The sequence below is a fragment of the Erpetoichthys calabaricus genome, chromosome 8, assembly GCF_900747795.2.
Source record: "Erpetoichthys calabaricus chromosome 8, fErpCal1.3, whole genome shotgun sequence".
Lineage (NCBI taxonomy): Eukaryota > Metazoa > Chordata > Cladistia > Polypteriformes > Polypteridae > Erpetoichthys > Erpetoichthys calabaricus.
The window spans coordinates 90,673,529-90,692,421 of record NC_041401.2 but is presented as its reverse complement, the minus strand read 5'-3'; the positions used below and the strand labels follow the sequence as shown (position 1 = coordinate 90,692,421).

The 18,893-nt window shown below is 37.5% G+C and overlaps 1 protein-coding gene across 1 annotated transcript; it reads left to right on the top strand.

Annotated features, from left to right (window-relative positions):
• Window positions 1–14,019: 14,019 nt before the first annotated feature.
• LOC114656704 (gap junction delta-2 protein) lies at window positions 14,020–15,204 on the top strand. The gene has a single exon (XM_028808333.2). It carries the CDS (start codon window positions 14,020–14,022, stop codon window positions 15,073–15,075), a length of 1,056 nt encoding a protein of 351 aa, XP_028664166.1. The 3' UTR covers window positions 15,076–15,204.
• Window positions 15,205–18,893: the final 3,689 nt, after the last annotated feature.

The window sequence follows — 18,893 nt, the reverse complement described above, 5'->3', positions numbered from 1 at the left end:
AAGGTGGCCTCATTGTACATTGAAATCTTTGTCCGAGTGTACATTGAGAGCCTTTGTTCCCATACAGTACAAAGCATTTCAGATAAACAGAGGCAGCATGTGTGCTCAGTCTGATTTCACGTTTCACTGTCACTGAATTCATACCTAGCCTGAAAATCTTGTTTGAAATATAGTTATGAGGATTTGCTTTTTGGATTCTTTCCAGATTTGGCTCAGGAAGGACCTCATTTTCCACAGGTGAGCATCTTTGCATGCTGAGTATTCTATTGGTTTTGCTTTATTTTGTGGTCATTTGCTTCTTACAAGATATCAAAATCAGCAGAGATGCTGATCCTTAATTAGAACTACTCATCTTTTTGTTGAAATTTGTTTTTGAATACTAATGTCTTGTGCTACTTAGGTGGTCTAAGGCACTTTTCAAAATGTGCCTACTTGTGGGAGCTCAAAATTCAGGAATGTACTTGAAATCCAATGCCTGACAAAGTCTTTTTTGGTTCATAAATCTTCTTATGCTCACTTCCAACTGATTTTTTGAATTAGTGAAAAGTTACCTAAACAAATATACTGTATATTTATCCAGAATACCCATTTGAACTCTTAATGTACACATGTCTTCTAAATGCATTGTTGCATCACCCGGAGTGATTAGTTCAGGTAGAATGTGGCTATGGCAGGCACTAGAAGCTGAAAGTTATGCTTCAATGTCAATGCCTATAATAGCTGTCATTTGTGAGGAAGTGACTAGCATTCTTGTATAAGGAAATAACACTCGCTTTTAAAACAATGCAAAATGCCCACACCAGTGCAAGGACCAGGTCTGCACATAAAGCCAAAAAATGTCTCATAAAATGACCACTGGAGGGCAAAAAAAAAAATCTATCCATCTATTACCTCAATCTGAGTTAGGGTTACAGGGGGCCAGAGGATATCCTTGTGGGAGATACTAATGCTGGGCTGGTTTCTATCACAGGGTACATGCTGATACCAAGCCAGTTTCAGGTTACTCTCTTAACATAGCACACATGCAGTTGAGATAAAGGAGGAAGACCAGTGTAACCAAAAAAGAAAAACCCTGTAGACAAAGAAAGAACGTGCAAACTACATACACGTAGTGATCTAGCTGGGATTTGAATCCAGGACTGGAGAGCTAAGTGACATCAGTTCCAGTCACAGTATTTACCAGTTTTGCTTTTTTAAATACTTTTCACAGTCGGTGCTTGAGCAAAGAATAAATGACACAAAGAAAGGTTTTCCATTTGTGTTGGATACCAGTTAAGGGATCAGATTTGGTTACATGTTATTTTAAACTTGTTTTGTATTGAGATTATTGATAGCACTGCTGTGCACAAAACCAAGTCCAAAACAGAACTGAGGGAATAGGGAAAAGGTGGAGGCTATTAAAGGGGAAAACAGGAAGTGAGGTCAAATGGGTCGGGCTCATGAAGGTCTTCAGCCATAGGTTCGAGCCTGGACGTGACATCACAGGGGCTGGAGCCGGCAAGGTCTTCTTCCATAGGCTTGGACCCGGAACTGGTGTCAAGAGGGCCAGGTGGAATCTCCCGTGAATGGTCTGCAGGAAAGGTAGAAAAAGAGTCAGTGTACTCTGCCACATCCCGGTATGATTCGGAACTGCCCTTACTCAAGCCCTTTAGCTGCCTCCCATGCGCACGTGTGTGACAATAGATAGATAGATAGATTAGATGGGCGATATCATCATGCTGCCATTAAAAAGACCCCAGCACACATTGAATAAAGTATGACATATTTATGAAAAGAATTTTTTTTGTGTGCATTAAATCTTCAAGTCTGGATTTCATTTCGATCTTGAATGTCTCATTTCTTTAATAATGTGCTCAACCTTGGCAAACCCTCCTGACTATTTTTTTGACATTCCTATTGAAAGACTTTAAGTTACTGAAAATTAAACAAATACCCCACTCCAAAAATGATTATTTTGGTATCTGTTACAAACCTCATGTTAATTGTAGAGATGGCTGAGTAAAATTTTCAATGTTTTCATGGAGAATGGTGTTAACAAAATTCCTGATACAGTGGCTTCAATAACGACCCACATTGAACAACAGCAAACAATATCAAATCATTGATAAAATAAATCTCACTATTCACATGTTAGGTATCCAGTCTACTCTCACAACCGACATTTTAATTAAGCAACACAAGTAATGAGTAATGGCATTTTTTTACTGATATTTTGATATTGTTTACTGTTGTTAAAATCAGGTTGCTATTAAAGTTTCTATTCTCCACAAAAACATGAGAATGAAAACTTTTCTTTTAGTCTTTTAGACTTTTAATATTTTTTAACTTTCACCCTGTCAAATGACTATTCACAACACACATACTGTATAAAAAGCAGAATCAACCTTATGAAATAAGTTGTCCAGTCTCAACTGACATAATGGTGAAATTTCAGAGCTGAGCAACTCTAGCATTTAGAGCATGAGGTCTTGGGTGAAGAATTTACATAAAATAACATTCTCAAAGCTGCTCAATCTATTTTAGGGTAACAGGTGTGCTGGAAGAAGGAAACAGAGCTAGACAGGACACCAGTTCAGTTATTTTGGGATTTCTAGTCAACACAACACACATGACTTTGTGGCGTTTCTTCTGTACCTGTAAGAAAATCTGCAAAGATAGGGAGAACTGTGTGTGTAGAAATGGTGAAGTGACAGCTTGATGAGATTTGCACCCCAAATCAGTTGATTTGCTTAGAATTAGTGTGAATACAATAAAATGTGTTCTAATCTGTTATGTTAACCTTTACTGCAGTCGTTTTGACCTCTGCTTTGCTTCATGTTTATGTCGTTCATCTCCTGGTCTGTTTCCCTTGTTCTTGTTGCATGTCAGTTTGTTACAAGATCAAACCAAAAGACATCTCCCTCATCTTTAGTGACTACTTAGACTTCTGGCTGTGAGGGGTTCTCTTCTTCACAGCGGACTTGTTTCAGTCCTGTTAAAATAGGTCAGAGTATATGAATGAGACACATGTGGAAATGAGACACTGGGGAGCTCAATATGGTGGCTGTTTGCAATGGCATTCAATTGCTCAATGTTACAGTAAAACAGATCTCTGACTTTTATTTCCCCTCTCCCTCCTCTCATATGACTACTATGTAATGATAGTGGGCTGGCATTGAACATAGACAGGAGTTTCCAGGAGCAAATGATGAGCAAGAAGAGGGGCTAGAGGTGGAGTCTTAGCCAACTCTTCATGTTAGTGAGAAAAAGAGGTGAATTTAGTTTAGTTTTTGAGCAAATAGTTGTAAACACAGAATACAGTTCTAATGAGAACAAAAGAAAGAAGAAAGGATCAAATGACACAGAGTCCTAAAAAATTTTAGAAGACAGCATGATGGGTTGCTACCACTCAAATAAAGCTTTGTATTCCTAAACCTCTGATTAATTTTTCAGCATGAAAGGAGGTACTGTTTCTCTAAAACATAAAAATAATATAAACAACATTATCTGACATAAAATAGGATTCTGCAAATATTCACATCACAAAAAAGATATTGTGGCTAAGGGGAATAACAGGCAGTAAAATAAAAATGGAATAAAGACCAGAGACTGAAACCAACCCCATAAAATCCATGCAAAGAATGGTGAGAGTGAAGGTAAGTAGCAGGGAGTAGAACAGGGAAGGACAAGGATTAGTCAGAAATGCTTGACAAAAATCAAAATCTTAAAGTAATTTAAGCAAAAGCCCTAACTGTCATTAAACTAACCCTACTCAAACCAAACTAGAACCAGAAATGTTTGTCTGGAAAGGTTTTATTTATTAATCCAAAAACTCAGATGTCAAAAAATGTGCATTGCCATCATTTATAGGTCAAGCTAGATGCTACCATCTTGAAGCCTCCACGCCATGGGAAAGGGCATAGTGTAATTTTTACATTGTAAAGGATTTTGTTCATATTAGTAGTAAGAAGATTTTTTACTGAACATTGCTGGCAACTTGTCATCCCATATTTGCCCTGTGATCTCAATTCTGATTGCCTATGCCCTTGAATAAAAGATCTTGCTGTTATATTTCAGCCAGGGTTTCTCCTCTGGCTGGGGTTCAAAGTTTTGATTTTTTTTGCCTTTTTTTCACTTTTGAGTCATTTATGTATGTTAATGTTACTTTTGTTTATTATCTGCTTTTGTTTTTTTTATGCCTGTTCTATGTCACATGTATTTTGTGGGTGATCACCCAAGAGAAGCGGCCTCCAGCCTATCACTGCAAGGAGTTGGCCTTAGCCTTACAAAAGGGGGGCAGCCTACAGTTCCTGGCAGATCATCTGAGTGTGCTGGGGACTGGTAAGTTTCTTGTGCCTTACGAGTTACTTGTACTTTGTGATTATTGGATTTTTTTTTACTTTATGCTCCATTTTGAACTTGCTTCTCAGTTCTATATTACGACTTTGTTCGTGGGGATTGCCTTGTATTTCATATAACTCCAATGTGCCTTTATATACTCCATGGAGCTTACTTTTTGTCCAGAGCATTTTTGTATTAACAGATCTTTTTATTTTTTAAAGGTTATATAGGGTCCTGTGTGACTAGACATATTTTTTGATAGGGCTTCCCTCTCTAGTTGGCATTTTTGGGAGATTTTGGGACTCCTAGTTATAAAACTTGCACTTGCAACTTTTATACTGCATCCCTGCAGGTTTCTCGGGATCAAAATCCTGTTGCACACTTTTAGAAGCAAACACTAGAGAAAAACTCCAAATCAGCAGCTCTAGCACTAAAAATAAGCCTTCAAAATCACCAATACACCAGCTGTAAAACAAAGATGAATTCAATAAAGAAAAGACCAATTTCCTTGTTTTTTTACTCGAAGTCATCTTTTTAAGGCAACTGATTTGTAAGCAAAATGAACCATTTCTAGAAATATATTTTCATGGAGAATATATTTAAAGGCATTTTCAATAACATAGTCTTGTATGTTTTATTCCACAAATACTGTAGCTGAGTAAAAACAAACCCTTTAAATTAGGATGAACATGAGAAACCAGGCAGGATTACATTAAAAAGGCTAGTTTTACAAATTTACTGTATACTCAAAAGAGCAAAAAAAATTTTGTAGCTGCCAAGAAAATTACAAAATTAAGAAACAAAAAGTCAGTAATTACTAACATCTTCAGTTCAAGGTTAAGTAGCACATCTGAGTGATACAGACTTTTTTTGGGTGGACACACGTATGTTGCAATACAACACTAAAAACCAAATGTAACATCTTGAAAAGACTGTGCTGAAACATGCCTCGTCCTACAATTAATCAAATGCCAGGAAAGATAAGCTGGAGGGTGTGTTACCAGGTAACAAGACAAATCTAATGTTACAATTACTTAATTAATTAAATAAAAGAGCTCTCAACAGAACATTCAACTCCAGAGCAAAGAAAAGTTCCTGAGAGAAGATCCAAGTTGTTTGAAGAAGGTCCATCCTGCACAAAATGAAATGGTCTAATGAATGGCTCTGTCTTGAAGGTGAAGTTAAATATAAATAATACATTTTTCCAAGATATGTTGAAGTCCCTTTCTTCAGAAAAAAGGTAAATCCTCTGGAGATAAGACATGTTATTCCAGGATATCCCATACAGACTCTAGCATGTCACATTATGGAAATAGCCAAACAACCACCAAAATGTCATGGTCAGTACAACAGTAACAATGAAATAAACATCTCCAAAAAATGAACTAGTTGCTGGTTCCATAATAAAGTTATTGCTATGAATGAGTTTATCATTACCTTTTATTGCTAAATTAACATTGTGTTTTTAGTTATTTTCATTTCTATGGGTTTTTACGCAACATGAAAACAAATGTGATAAGGGTTATTTAAATTAGTTAAAATATTTTTGGGTCTTTTTTGACATCACATTCTTTACAGTTGCCATGAGATTTCTAAGGAAATGACCCTGAAGTGTATCGCCTGTGACATCATCACCGTGATAGTATAAAAGTTCAGCACAGGACATTTTCTAGTCATCCGAGATTGAATATAGATTAGATTTGTGGGGTCTGTTTTATGTTTGGTAATATTTAAGACTAACTTCTTGGTTACAAATTTGGAACCTTCCTTTGACTATGTCTCATCTTCCAGAGATGAGTGACTAGGTGGATTCCAGTGCTACAGGGGATGAATTATGAGGAAAGATTAAAAGAGGTGAGGCTTTGCAGTTTAATCAAAAGAAGGTTAAAGAGGAGACATGATTAAAAGGTTTAAAATTATGAAGGGAATTAGTACAGTGGATTTATTTTAAAATGAGTTCAACAAGAACACAGGTACACAGTTGGAAACTTGTTAATGGTAAATTCCCTACAAATATTAGGAAGTTTTTCTTTACACAGAGAACCACAGACATATTGAATAAGGTATCAAATAGTGTGGTGAACAATAGGACTTTAGAGATTTTCAAAACTAGACATGATGTTATTTTGGAAGAATTAAACAGATAAGACTGGCGAGCTCTAATGTTCTGATCTTTTGTCATTAAAATACTGCCTCACCTGTGCAGCACTGTGGCCCAGTGGTAGTGCTTCTGCCTTGCAGTAAGAAGACAAGGGTTTGCATCCTAGGTCCTCCCTAAATGGAGTTTGCATGTTGTCCATGTGTCTATGAGGGTTTCCTCTGGGTGTTCCGGTTTCCTCCCACAGTCCAAAGACATGCAGGTTAGGTGAATTGGTCATACTAAACTGACCCTGTTGTGTAGTTGGGATGTGTGTGTGTGTGTGTTTACCAGGTGATGGTCTGACACCCTGGTTTGTTCCTGCCTTGCACTCTGTGCTGGCTGAAATGGGCTCCAGAGCCCCCTGTAAGCCTGTTAAGGACAAAGCAGGTTAGAAAATGACTGATTACTGCCTCACATTCTGAGTTAGCACTGATGTGACCCAAAAAGAAATTTTAAGAATGTGTAAAAAAAGTCATGTAATTATCTGGTCTTCAAATGTTTGGAAAAACACTAGCTTAGCCTACAGAGTAATGACATACAGTATGAACAATATTCAATGTTTAGCTGAATTATAGTATGATTTGCCCAATTTGAGGAGGAATAGTTATTTGCTTTATTTCCAAATAAATATCCCTTTCCCAATTTCCTGTGAGGTCATCAAAATGTGCTTGTAGAATCTAGAAATACTGCCTGCATCTTCATCAGAACTAACTAGTATCTCTTCAGTGATAGATATTAACGGAAGAAAATAAAAATAAACTTTAAATGAAACTCCTAACTTTCATACAGAAAAAATAGTGTGTTGCTGGAAGACTAAATGTATGAGATAGCTGTTCAAAGAACTCATACAGATTGCCTTTATAGAAATATTTAAGGGAATGGCTGTATAGTGACTTAATAAGCTAAATAATGATAGATTAGGCGGCACGGTCGTGCAGTGGTAGCGCTGCTGCCTTGCAGTAAGGAGACCCGGGTTCGCTTCCCGGGTCCTCCCTGCGTGGAGTTTGCATGTTCTCCCCGTGTCTATGTGGGTTTCCTCCGGGCGCTCCAGTTTCCTCCCACAGTCCAAAGACATGCAGGTTAGGTGGATTGGCCCTGGTGTGTGTATCCTGTGGTGGGTTGGTGCCCTGCCTGGGATTGGTTCCTGCCTTGTGCCCTGTGTTGGCTGGGATTGGCTCCAGCAGACCCCTGTGTTTGGATTCAGCAGGTTGGAAAATGGATGGATGATAGATTAAAAATGGTTGTAATTTACTGTATGGTTATTATACACAAAGATATTCAGCGAGAGCCTAAAAGTGGTAACACATTAAATGGCCCAGATTAGACTTTACTGCAGAATAGTCAGGAGAGGGTGGGCAGGGAGCTGGCTGATGTCTTCAGGTCTGTGACTATCTCTGACTTTGGGTTTGCCTCTTACAACTGACCATGGATCCTGCAGTGGTTTATTATTTCCAGGGACACTGATGACTGAAGTTTTTGATATCTTCCCCGCCCCCCCCACTGTCAACTAGTCATATGTAATCAGCCAAAGGATGCGTGGAGTTCACAGTAATTATTGGGGAGTGAGCCGGTCAACCCTGTTAAATTTTACAAACAAAAAATGTAGTCTCAATAAACAAAAATTGAACCAATCCAGCCTTTATCAATAACTTTAAGCAAAAAAAAAAAACAGTAGCCTCAGGTAACTCAGCAGCTCCATTTGCTTGGGCTCAGCAGGTCCAAATGAGACAACAAGAGTGAATTTACAGCCCAAGGGGTAGTACCTCAGCTGCTGTGTAGCCCATTCAATCATTGTGCCTTTCCCTTCTAAAGAAGCATAAATTGTTTCCTCCTCCAATAGTTTCCAGCTCAGTTACATAATCAGGTGTTCAGCACCATCAATGCTTTGGCTCAGCATGACACCAAGACCTATGACTGAAGCATCAGTCTGGAGAATAAAAGGGAGAGAAAAGTTAGGAGCCATCAAAATAGGTGCTGATATGAGGGCCTGCTTCTTTATCCTCCCATGCTACAGTGTTCAGATACCATTTTTTTTAATTAATCAAGGGTGTAGCCCTTTTCAGAGATGCAAGGGACAAACTGGCAGTAGTACCCAACTAACCCCCAAGAAGGCTTGAACTTAGTCACTTAATTTGCACATGGGGCCAAATAGCATGAACTTTGGAACATTGTGGAGAAATTATCCCTCCACCGACCATGTAGCCCAAATATTTGGCCTCAGTAAATCCGAAAAGGAATTTTATTGGATTTATCTGAAAACCGGCCTCATACAGTGCTTGACAACAATGTCATCCAGATAGCCGGCACTATAGGTATTGTGGGGTTATAGCAGTTTATCTTTATAAAAAAAGTCTTTTTATGTAAACAACAGAAAAACAAAATCATGGCAAAAAAGGCAAAATGACTTGCCTAAAAGTAGAACAAGTACAAATCTATAAAACAAGAGCAAAATCCAAGAATGGAACAATAATCCAAGAAGAAAGAAAAATCAATACTCACAAGAAACAAAGCACATTTGAAGCTTCAAAGAACCATTGAAGGATTTGCTCCCAGCCTCAGAATAAAAGGGCCGAGGGCAATCTTCAGCAATGACATCAGGGTGGTCAGGCCTCTTGTGGTTTTACATAAAAGAACAGAGAAACACAATACATACATACACACTAAATAATAAAATTAGTACTTTATAATAAAGGAAAGAAGACATAGAAAAAGAAAATAAGTATAAATCCTAACTGCAACATAACAAGTCTTCCAAGGGAGGAAACTGAACAGGCCATGATTTAGCCACTACAGAACATTGCTTCAGGTCATGCTACTTTGGGCAATGCTGAAAACTGGAACATTTGGGGAATTAGTAAAAATGACACAGCTTCAGTCAGTTCTCTGCTCATGGCAATAGGAAGGCACCAGTGAGGATATTTATATTTTATAACAAATATTCCTGCATTAAACTCATTGCATTGAATAACAAAGTGGTGTAGTGGACTGCATTGTTGTTTCATAACTCCAGAGACCTGTAATCAAATTTTGGCCTACTTACTACCTGTGTAGAGAATGCACATTAGTGGATTTTCTTAGGTTTCTTCTCACATCAAGAAGAGATGCATATTAGTTTAAATATTAGCTATAAATTGACTTGGTGTGGGTGAGTGTGGGTGTGTGAGTGCATGTGTCCTTCTGTGATCTTTTGTTTTGACCAGTGTTGCTTTCTGTTTACCTCCAAGTTCTGACAGAATCTGCTACAGATACCCATGCCTTTGTATTGGAATAAACATGTTCACAAGATAAGGAATGAGCTAAACTCAGTCTACTCTGTTTTTCTTGCAATCAAAAGGGAGAGTTCAAACTTTGGCGGCTACCTTAGCAACTCTCCCACCTATCATTGAAGCCCAGACCCCCTGCAGACTCATTGCAAATGTTACCTCACTGGTTGAGATAAAATAGACGTTCTTTATCCCACGCAGCTTTGAAACCAGTTGTCTGTGGTGGAAGTGGTCAGAACAGTTATACCGCAGAGATACCACAGTTATAAAAGAGATAGTTATCAGATTATGCACTGCAAGTTCAGTGATGAAGGCTTACGATTTGATGCACACCATTGACAGTGATTGTCAGGAAGCTCTGCAAACACCAACTAGAAGCACAATGCCATTATATGCAGATGGTAAAACGGTAAAACTTTAGTTCAGCGGAAGTTCATCAGCGCCATCTTCTTAATAAAGTCCATTTTACTTATATTATTGCAGGACTATTGAGTAGGCATCTAATCTTTCTCACTGCTGCTTACATGTGTTTAGACTCCTGTGTTTTGACTTTTCACTTTGCGTTTTATTTTGTCTTATCGTATGAGAGCCTTACTTATGTTTTTCTCTATCTTACCTATTATCTAGAGCTGTTTCTGGAGGAACACAACCTGATTATTCCCTTTGCCAGGCATAGGAATGAGGAATCCAGAGGCTTACCCTGCAGTTTCACACTTCTGAGCCTACCACCTTGCAAAAGGGACTTTACAAAATCTGGTTACCAGTTGTAGCTCTGAAGTTACTGTTTTCTTCCCTAACCTTCCTTTAATCTTCAACAAAACTCCTAGGTAGACCTCACATCTCCCCACCTGAACCTGTGAGACCAGTAAAATTTAAAAATCTGTTGTAAATTAGTGTCTTGTTTATTTGAGAACATAGCAAAATAGAGTACAAGCATATTGAAGAAGGGTACATATGAAATTCAACAAGCTAAGTTATTTCTTATCTATCAACCTTAATAAAAGGAAGTGTGTCAATGTGTGTGTGTCTGTGTATCTATGTTATCATCCGGTTGCTATGTATCTGTTATATCCAATTTGGTATGAGATTCCTAAAAGTAATGCTCAGTATTATAATGTACTATTTTTTGGAATGAAAAATGTAGTGCATTTTATTACTAAGGGCATTATTAAATAAAATTCCAATAGATGATGGCCTGTAAACTTAGATTTCAACCCATTTGCCTTTGTCTTTTTTCAGTTTTTGCTAAGCTGGCAGTTTACAGCTTATCTTAAAACCATTTTAGGTCATTTGTTGCATTTTAACCTATTAAACCTGAACCTGGTGTTCTAAAACATTTGACCGGTAGTGAGCATGAAGCTCAAAGAGCCGGCAAGGCGGTACCAAGTTAACAAGTCGGAAGAAGAAAGAAGTACGAGGCTACAGGATGAAGCTAAAAGAAAGTGACTCCGTCACCAAAGTGAAACCACTGAGCAAAGACAAATGAGAGAGAAACTTGCTTAGCTTCTGATAGACATAGACGATTTCAATAGTTTCTAGGAGCCTGGGCTTTTTACAGCAAGGGCTTACACAGCTAGTACAGTATATCCATCCATCCATTTTCCAACCCGCTGAATCCGAACACAGGGTTACAGGGGTCTGCTGGAGCCAATCCCAGCAAACACAGGGCACAAGGCAGGGAACCAATCCTGGGCAGAAACAGTACAGTATATATTTATACATATAAAAGGCAAAGCTCTCACTGACTCATTACTAATTCTCCAACTTTCATATAGGTGGGAAGCTGAAATTTCCCATGATCATTCCTTGCAGTGTACTTACAAAAGTTAGGTATGTTTCATGTCCTATTGCAACACCCAAGGGGTCTAAATGGGTATAGCCCCTAAACTGTATATATAGATAGGGGAAACCCCTCCTCACTATTTCTGCGACTTCCAATATACATAGGAAGCCCAGATTTCCCATGCTCATCCTTTACACTGTACTCACAAACATTAAGTATGTTTCATTTCGTGTCATGCCCTGTAATGAACTTTTGAAAATAACGTCTTCTTTTTGGCGGTTCTCATCATTATGGTATCTATCTATCTATCTATTATGCTGTAAGGAACTTTTGGAACTGACCTCTCCTTTTGGCGGTTTCATTCCTTATTTCCTTTAACAGACAATTTATTTCACAGCAGAGATGCACAAGGGCCGCCACCCAGTCCCCCTTCCTTTTTCCGCACGGCCGCTGTCCACACTTCTCCCACGTGGTTGGCTCCCTACCTATATACATTACTTTCCTCAGCTGTTTGTCGTGCTCACCGATCCCTTCTTCTTTACTCCACCGCTTCAAGCCTGTTATCGTTCGCCTGGCTTCACGTCTTCCTTCTGGTGACTCCTGCCTTTTCATATAGTTTCTTCACACTCTTAATCCTTCGGGCATGCCTCCACATACTCCGCTTTTGAAGGTCGGCGCACCAATTATGTTACTACGAAACTTACAACCACCAAAACTTTGGAACAGCACCAGGATTCAGATGAAATATCTGCAAAAGAACCTCATTGAGGCAACTGTCTTCACTGGAACTGGCTCAGGGGAGACTGTATTTATTCCTCACATCCCTCTCATACCCTCTGACCTCCCATTCCAATTCAAACGCCTCCAATTTCCAGTAACGGTCTGCTTCGCTATGACAATAAACAAGTCACAGGGCCAGACTCTAAAAAAGGTCGGCATTGACTTGACACAAGATTTCTTCTCACATGGCCAACTGTACGTTGCATGCTCAAGAGTAAGCTCAGCAGACAGCTTGGTCATTTTACAGCCCGAGGGCAGAGCTGCAAATGCTGTTTACATAGAGATCCTTACATCCTAAAAATGTGCATTTCTCAAACACAACATTTACAATCATAAATTAAACTCTTTATAATCATCAAATTCACTCTCAATACTAAAATAAGCCTACAACAATTACATTGACAATCATGTTACGTTATTTTTAAAATGTTTCCTTTTCTTTTTCATAACTTCTTTAACACACTACTTCTCCACTGCGAAGTGCGGGTATTTTGCTAGTGTATATATATATATATATATATATATATATATATAGACATTAAGCAACAGTGGAATTGCCATTTGATGAGCCCTGAAGTTTAGCTTTTATATATACAGTATATAAATATATATATATATATATATATACACACAGTTAAAGCAGTAAAAATAAATGTCACATTCCTGACACAGATATTATGCCCATCTCTTGTGTTTTTTAAGGTAGAATTTATCTATTCATCAATCCTTCAGTTTTTTATGAGCCAAACTGTAATTGTTGTATAGTATGAGAGAAAATTAATTATCTTCATCCATCCATTGTTATATTTCATCCCTCTCTAGGATACAGAATCTGTCCCGGTACAGCAATAAAAGAAAAGCAGGATCCCTCCTTGGACATAACTCCTTTATGGCATGTTCTCTCAAGAAGAGGGGGTAATGCTACTCAAATAATTCAAAATATGACAGGAGCTAGGGAAATATTACCAATGGTGACTTTTTAGACAATAAGGATAAATATATTAAGCCATCATTGGTTTTCAAAATTTTTCCCCTAATTGAAGCCCCTTTGGGAATGTTCTAATAGCAAATCTTCCATCTAGGCAGTGACAGAATGTATTTGTGTAGGGGGGTATTTATATATTTATACAGTTGTACAGCACATAATACTTGTTTTCAACATAGTTTGAAAGTTGGTGGTGCTGTGGAAGGTGCTGCTGTCTCATTAATCCAGTCCAGTGGATTTCACGGTCCATGCCAGGCAGTTATCTGGATGGAGTCTGCACATTCTCCCTGTGTCAGCATTGTTTTTTTTCCACAGACTCTGTTTTTATTTCTTACATTTCCAAAAAGTTGCAAGTTAGAGTAATTAGTGTTTCTATATTAATCTTGTGCTAGTGTATGTGTCAAATGGGTCCTGCTGCAGACTGGTGCTCTGCCCAGAGTTTGGTTCTTATCTTACACTTAGTGCTGCCAAGCAAGGCTCTAAAACCCTGTAACATTTAATAAGAAGGTTTAAGAATTTGTTATAGTTTAAAACTGAAACACATTTGCTGAGAGAAAAATATATCAGATTTCTAAAACTAAGATCTTTAAGGTACATAATATTTGTAATTGTGTGCAGATGATGCAGAAACAGGTTACTGGCTTGAAGCTACATAATAAAATTAAAAGTATTTACTTTTGATGGATTGTTGACATAAATATTTTGTTTAACATTTATTTTTGAATTTTTTTTACAACCAGGTTAAGAAATGGGTGATTGGTCCATTCTTGGCCGCTTCTTAACTGAGGTGCAGAACCATTCAACTGTAATTGGGAAGATATGGTTAACCATGCTGCTTATTTTCCGAATTCTTTTGGTCACATTGGTGGGAGATGCAGTGTACAGTGATGAGCAGTCCAAATTCACCTGCAACACATTACAGCCTGGCTGCAACAACGTGTGCTATGATGCATTTGCCCCCGTATCCCACCTGCGTTTCTGGGTCTTCCAGATTGTCCTGGTCTCCACACCATCCATCTTCTACATTGTGTATGTCTTGCATAAGATTGCAAAAGATGAGAAAATGGAGATGGAGAAGGCACGAGTTCATGAGTTGCTTAATCATCCCTCTCTTGTGGTGGAGCCCCATGGGAGTGAAAGCTTTAGCCCTCATTCTACCTATGAGACTGAATGGAGCTGTGTAGAACAGACTCTGACTGGAGATGAAATTAAGAAGGTCAATAAAGATCCCACAAAGTTGCCCAGTACAGTTTTGGTAATATACATCATCCATGTGGTGTTAAGGTCGCTGATGGAAGTTGTTTTTTTAATAGGCCAGTATTATCTGTTTGGGTTTGCAGTGCCCCACTTGTTCCGATGTGAGACTTACCCCTGCCCCACCACTACTGACTGCTTTGTTTCTAGAGCCACTGAGAAAACCATTTTCCTCAACTTCATGTTTGCTGTTAGTTTGGGTTGCTTAATTCTCAATGTAGCAGAGTTACACTACCTGGGGTGGATTTATATTTTCCAAATGCTCTGTTCGGCCTGCTCGAAGTGCTTAAAAAATGAGCCAAGTCAATATTCACAGGAGAATCCACTTCTTCAACAGGTCAGAGAAACTCTCCTGGAAAAGCTAGACCTCAAGACCTCTTGTGGCCTATCTCCAGAGAAGCCTAACTATGCACTCTCACTGCCTACCACCATCTCCTTTGAGAGTGATTCCACAGCCGAGTGTACCTCCAAGAAGAGCCCAGATGAAAAGGAACGGGACAAATCAAAGCTTGTGAATGTGGCCAAGAAAATTAGAAAATCCTGGCTGTAGGACTCCATGTCGTCTTCAATTCCATTTCACCATTTATGTCCTAACATGGATAAAGTAGAATAGTAGCAAAACATGCCTTTAAATGTGAAAAAATATTGTCTGGGAAACAAGGATAATCCTGTAAAGTGACGGTGACATTTCAGGATACTACATTGGAAATGTGAACATAACTATTGTCTTGGAATCAACAATATCCCTGTAACACAATTACATCATTTTATGACATTACAGTTCAAATGTAAGGGTACTTATTGTATGTATTTGATCTAAAAGATTTGTTTAAAATCTCAGACTATTACCTAAATACGTAAATGATTGTGTCCAAAGATCAATAAGAGCTTGCTAACACCCAATGTCACTTATTTAAAATCATCATGTTGCAATATTATAAGTTAATTTCTAGCTATCTAGACAAGCATATAAAGAAACTGCAGATTCCGTATTCTTTATCTACTGTACATTTCAGGCATGAAAACAATATAGTTCAGTAATTATACAATAAATATGAATCACTGAAATCATCACCACCACCTGCTTTAGATAAGGACAAAATGTTGGATCCACTAGTTGGGAACACTAACTCATAAAAAAAATGTCCTTTTTTGCATCTGCTGATATATATGATGTAGATTTCAATAACTATAATCATTAACCTTTAAAACAATTAGCCTATTTAACATATCAAGAGAAAAGTAACCAAAAACTCACTCATTTAAGCTAACAGTTGTTATTACATTCTGAAAGCAGATGATTTATTTATCCCTGCTGACAAGGGGCAGTATGAACCCTTCACACCAACCATTCACCTCCATGTCACAAACTCTTCATTGCTAGTGACCAGATGGAGTCATGAAACACAGCTCTGGAGCTAAGAAAAGATTTTTTTCTTCTTTATTCTGAAAAAAAAAATCACATTCAGCTATTTATCACCCCACTTTCTCCTAAACCAAAATGTTTGTCTGAAAAGACTCTCATGTCATTTGTATCAGATGTTATAAAGCAAATTGGTTAAAAACAGTATGGAGAGTATTGAGCTTGAAAATGTGTTAGCAGAAATGATATAAAATAAGTATTTTAAAATGTTGTCTTTCTCCTTCTTGATTATATGAAATTAAAACTCCCCAATAATATCATGCTTTCTAAGTCAGGGCAAACTGTCAACAACGGGATTGCATTCTCACTGGGAACTGCTTACTGCTATGAACTGATTCTGGTCTAGCAGTAAATCTGAGCCTATTCCTTGGCTGCAATATTCCATGTTTATTACGCTCTCTTGACAAATTAAAATCTCCTCCTGAGGGTTGTAGTTTTTCGCTCTGGGTATATTTGTTTTCTTACATATTTAATTGAATTACATATTTTCTATTTTGCTACACAAAATTCAAAGCGTCCAATATGCCCACTAAGTATTTTTTTACAAAGCATATATACAACAACCTATTCACCAAAGACTTATAGTAGCTTACTTCTTAAACAGTTAATAATACACTAAAATATTTTAGGTGTTTATTTTATAGAAATGTTTATGGAACAGTTCATGGACTGTTTAGTATATTTAGCACTACTACAGAGACAAAAGATACATATTGTTATGATGCATTCAGAATATATGAATGTCAATGTTAATTTATTTATATAGCACATTTCTAAACAACTGTTGTTGAGCCAAGGTGCTGTACAATAAAATGCAAAAATAATAAAATACATACATGCAATCACACAATAGAACTAACCAGGAAATGCCATGGAATAAAAATGAGTTTTTAGCCTACTGTTGAACACAGTCAGAGATGATGATGTCCTTATACTAAGAGGTTCCATAACTTCAGAGCAACACAGGCAAAAGATCAATCATCCCTCAGCTTTAACCTAGTACACAGAGTGGCAAGCAAGAGCTGATCGCAAGATCCATTGGCACAGGTGGGAGTACAGCGTACTAACAGTTAACTATTTAGGCAGGAGCACGTCCATTAACAGCCTTAAAAACTAATATTAAAATTTAAAAATCAATGCAATTGATTGGAATTGGAAGCCAATATGAGGCAGCTGATACTGGCAAAGTGTGCTCACATTTGTGAGTACCAGTGAGAAATTTAGCAGCAGCATTCTGGACCAGCTGCAGTCAAGAAAGGGCTCTCTGACAAAGTCTGTAATAACGAGGAGTTGCAGTAATCAAATCTTGAAGAAATAAAAGTTTGAATGACCGTCTCCAAATCACTATGGGATAAAAAAGGTTTAACCCTAGCCAAAGATTGCAACTGATAAAAACTTGTGCGAACAATGGCATTTGCTTGCTTCACAAAATTAAAACACTCATCTGTTAAAATCCCCAGGATTTAAAAAAAATGTCTATGGTAGACAGAGAAAGAAAGAAGCATTGCGTCAATAGTGTTGAAAAAATTAGGAGGCTGAAAGACAACGATATCAGTCTTATCTTCATTCAGTGTGAGAAAATTTAAAGCTAGCCAATCTTTAACGTCATCTAAATGGTTCATAAGTGACTGAAATGATTGATCATTCCCCTGCTTGAAAGGAAAGTAAATCGGTGTGTCATCAGCAAACAGATGAAATGAAATACTATGTTTCCTAAAAACAGAACACAGCGATAATATGTATAAATTAAAAAGAACAGGTCTAAGAATAGACCCTTGCAGTAAACCACAGGTAAGAGGGACAGAGCTAAAGACACACTCACCTATACTCACAGAGAACATTCTACCAGACAGATAAGATTTAAACCAATCAAGTGCAGCACCCCATATCCCAGCTTACTCTTCTAAACTAGAAATAAGAATTTAATGATCTACCGTATCAAATGCCACAGAAACATCGAGCAGAAATAAAAGCGCACATTGGCATGTACCTGTTATAAGGAAAAGGTCATTTAAAACTTTTAAAAGTGCTGTTTTGGTGGTATGATAAATTTTAAAGCCTATTCTTTATAACTTTTAACTTCATAGAATATGACACAGAAATGGCTGGATTATTATTAAATACCTGTATTAAATATGGCATTACAAATATTAGTTAAGAATGACACATTTTTTATGCATGAATGAATACTGTTCAACAGAACAACTATAAACAAAACAGATTATGGTGCAACTTTCTGCAAAGGCTACTTCAAACCTGTTACTTTCTGTTCTTTTCAGGCCTTAATATTATTAGCAAAACTAAACGTTAGGTGTGCAAGCAACTATTTTTTGTGTATATGCTCACTACTGAACAAGTAAGTGACAAGGCTTAACTTCTGAAAAATCCAAATACAATATTTACTGTATATTAAGTGATTGAGGCAACACTGCCAGTAGTCAGGAGTATTGACAAATGTGGGAAATAATGACATACAGTACATTCTGTAATTGTTTTGAATTACAAAATTCATGCAACTGTATATGTTTTTGGTTTAACTACATGCCATCACTTCACTGTAGAGGTTGGTAGTTAGTTGCCTTCTGAATTAATATCAAAAGCGGTTAATTATGTGATAGAAGTAAAAAAGCAACTGGGAATTAAAACACATTTTGGGGTGCTATTTCTGCACAAAGAGCATCTGGGACAAGTGAAGAAGTGAAATGAACACCAGTGAAGAAAAAAAGTAACCCCAGCTGAGAATATAAAAGAGAAAAACAGAGACAAAGGGTGGTCCACTAAGGAAGGCCCTTATAATATAGCAAGGGAAAGTTCACAATCTAAACACAATGGAACATACTGCAAGGTTTGGGAGCTAACAAGACCTAAATAAAATGAATTTCCAAGTGAAAGCAGAAGACTTATGCAGAAATATTTTAAGCATGTTCCAAGTCTGACAAATAAAA